This window comes from Rana temporaria, chromosome 2, assembly GCF_905171775.1.
Source record: "Rana temporaria chromosome 2, aRanTem1.1, whole genome shotgun sequence".
NCBI lineage: Eukaryota > Metazoa > Chordata > Amphibia > Anura > Ranidae > Rana > Rana temporaria.
In genome coordinates, this window is record NC_053490.1 from 11,944,409 (window position 1) to 11,947,773 (window position 3,365).

Genomic DNA, 3,365 nt, shown 5'->3' on the forward strand with positions numbered 1-3,365 from the left:
TTATTTCACATTTTATATGTGTTTTCTCATTGGGAAATCTTGTTGAATTAATATGCATGACTTCATTTGATTTCTGACACTAATTAGTCTGTCAGTGGCAGCTGTAGGAAGTCTGGTCCACTGGGAAGACTTGGGTGCAGTGACTGTGATAGTTGTGAGTGAGGTGGCAACTTTATGAAATCTATAAAAGCTTAACTGAATTCAAGAGAAAAGCAATGCTACAAAAGCAACACTAATATCCACAGGACCTCTATGAATTAAATTGTTCTATTTAAATTATTCAGATAGAATAAAACATTTTAGGAATCGTTGATGTTGGAAGATATAAATCCAAGCCATGAGCTCATCTCCCAACAATGTCTCAGTAGTGATTACCAACTTTGTTCTGGTGGGGCTTATTGAGATTGAATCATTTCGATATGTATGTGCTCTTTTGGCTCTTGCGTTATTTTTAGTCACATTGTTTGTTGGTTCTATGATTGTCTATGTAACCTGGACAGAAAAAAACTTGCATGAACCTATGTACATCTTTATATGCATCTTGGTTGTGAATGTGATGTTGGGGAACGCATCATATTTTCCCAAGCTGGCCATTGATTTGTTGTCTGGATGCTCAACCATCTCCCTCGCAGAATGTCTCTGCCAATCTTTCTGTATCCAGCTTTATGCATGGGTTGAAATGTTTACATTTACGGTAATGGCATATGACCGATATCTGGCTGTAGGCCACCCTCTGAGATACCACACTCTGATGACCAACATTACAACTCAAAAAATATCACTTGCCGTATATGTTTTCAATGTGATAAGAGTAACTGTGGGTGTTCTGTTGACATCAAGGCTAACTTTTTGTGAGGTAAATATTAACAATGTCTTCTGTGAGATCATGTCTCTACAACCGCTTGCTTGTAATGATATAACAATTAACGTCCTCTTTGGAAAGACTTTAACCTTGTCATCAGTGATTGGCTGCTTGCTTGTAATAACGTACTGCTACATAAGAACAGTGGTCATCTGTCTGAAACTTTCTGCAGAATCTTCTCAGAAAGCTCTGCATACTTTAATGACTCATGTTTTGGCCTTCTCCATTTATGCTGTCACCTTCTTGTTTGTTAATTTGAGGTACAGGCTAAACTGGGGTTCTGTATCGATGCAAGTTGATGTTATCATACCGTTGATTGGTACCAGCATAGCTATTACTGTAAACCCTCTGATCTACGGGATAAGGACCAAAGCTCTCAGAGAAAAGATATTATGCAACGTGCAGAAAATTGTTGGGTAACCAAAAAAATAAAATCTGTTTATTTTTGTTATTTTTTGCAGTTATTTGCCTTTTTGTGATAATGTAGGGAAGAGAGGGCTGTAGTCCAGCCTGTTGGAACATGCATATTTGTGTTCTCTAAGGCCTTGTACACACGGACGGACAGTCCGCTGAAAACGGTCCGCCCGTAGATTTCTGTCTGATGGTTGTACACACCATCAGACAGATATCCGTGCGTAAACAATACGCAGGGACGTGGCCGCGCCGTCGCCGCGACGATGACGCGGCGACGTGGGTGGCCCTGGAAGTTCAAAGCTTCCACGCATGCGTCGAATCAGTATGACGCATGCGAGGGATGGCGGTCGGTCGGACGTGTCCGGTGAGTCTGTACAGACGACCAAACACGTCCGACGGACAGGTTTCCAGCGGACAGATTTGTTAGCAGGCTAAGAAATTGTTATCCGCTGGAAACTGTCCAAACCGCCGGACAATTGTCCGGTCGGGCCTACACACGACCGGATCTGTCCGCTGAAACTGGTCCGTCGGACCAGTTTCAGCGGATAGATCCGGTCGTGTGTACGGGGCCTAAGCATGGACTGTACTACTGAGTGACTTGCTGTTTGAGCTTGTTCCAGCAACGTGTTCTACAGGAGTGCCATTCAGTGTCATGGGTGTTTAGAGACTTAGGCCTCGTACACACGATAGGATAACCAGAGGACAACGGTCTGATGGACCGTTTTCATCGGTCAAAACCGATCGTGTGTGGGCCCCATAGGTTATTTAACCATCGGTTAAAAAAAAGCCAGTTTTCTACATCACAATTACTTTGATTGAATGGACTATACCCGTATGATATGGGAATCCGTTTAACTGTGGCCACATCATTGCGACTTTACTAGTCACATTTCTAGTGAACAATATTGTGAACATCTACAGCGCTTTGCCATCTCCTCTATGTCTCCCAAATAATTCTAAGAATCAATGAGATCAGACCCATATGGAGGTTACACCTGTTTGACATGGAGATTTCTATGGAAGGACTTTTAATCTACCCATCAGGTTCCTTGTCCCTCTGGTACCTTCATTGATAATCTTGCTTGTTATAAGCTATCCATCCGAGTGGAGTGGTGTACCATATCTTTTTACCACATTCACGTGGTTTGTATATTTATTTCCAGGTGTCTTTTCAGTGCTGCGTTTCCACACATAGACAGTGGACATTTATCACCTGTTATTACAGGGAATCACTGTCCTGTGTGGGAACCATCAGGGGTACATTTAGTTAGTGTAGCGCCGGGTTACTTCTAAGTACCAGTGCTGACAAAATTTAAGGGATAATCAGAGTATAATTTGACTCTGATCTCAATTGTAATTCTAAAAGGGTCTCTGTTTCGGCTTGGCTGTGCTGTGTGCCCATTCTGTTGTGGCTGGGGTGTCATGTCACCCCAGGGCAGCAGTGAAATCGAGGCTTGGGTGCCGTTTGCTAGCAGCCAATGAGGAGAGAGGTTCTCTTGCGGGGCATGCTGGGAGAGGGTACTTCTGGAACAGATGCCATTGAGGCGGGGTCTTCTTCCGGTGTGGCACCCACCTTCAGGGTGTCCACATCTCACGGCCCCCGGCGGAATGGCCTACCAGGCCGGGGTGCGCGTGCCACGCGGTGTTCCTGGTTCCAGGACCATGTTGGTCCGGAACATTTAAAGCTGTGGCAGGGGCCCCAGTGATCGACTTGGTCCCCAAATTGTGAGAAGATCCCAAGTGAGGTGACTGTTCGGTGGGGAGTCCGCCTGATGAGAGCCAAGAGAGGCTGGCGATCCAACAGGGCCTCGACAATGCATCAGGGATCAAGGTAACCGGACACTAAGAGGTTGGATGTTAGTCACCTGTCAGTCTGTACTCGGTAACCTAATTGAAAACTATCTGAAGTTTATCCAGGCAATAATACTACCAAGGAGGATTGTCTCCATGATCTAAGTTCTAGGGAGGGTCTGTGGCAGAGATCTATTCCCTCAAGGTTCCGAATGATACTCTGGCTGCCAGGTCGGTGTGAGAGGCCTGTCCAGGTACACTATACCCACTCCGGCGGGAGTGGCGGCGAAAGCAAAAT

At 45.1% G+C, this 3,365-nt stretch overlaps 1 protein-coding gene across 1 annotated transcript; it reads left to right on the forward strand.

The window, feature by feature from the left end:
- The first annotated feature begins 337 nt into the window (after window positions 1–337).
- Window positions 338–1,282, forward strand: LOC120928149 (olfactory receptor 51E1-like). Its single transcript, XM_040339262.1, has one exon. The coding sequence runs from the start codon at window positions 338–340 to the stop codon at window positions 1,280–1,282; it is 945 nt and encodes a 314-aa protein (XP_040195196.1).
- Window positions 1,283–3,365: the final 2,083 nt, after the last annotated feature.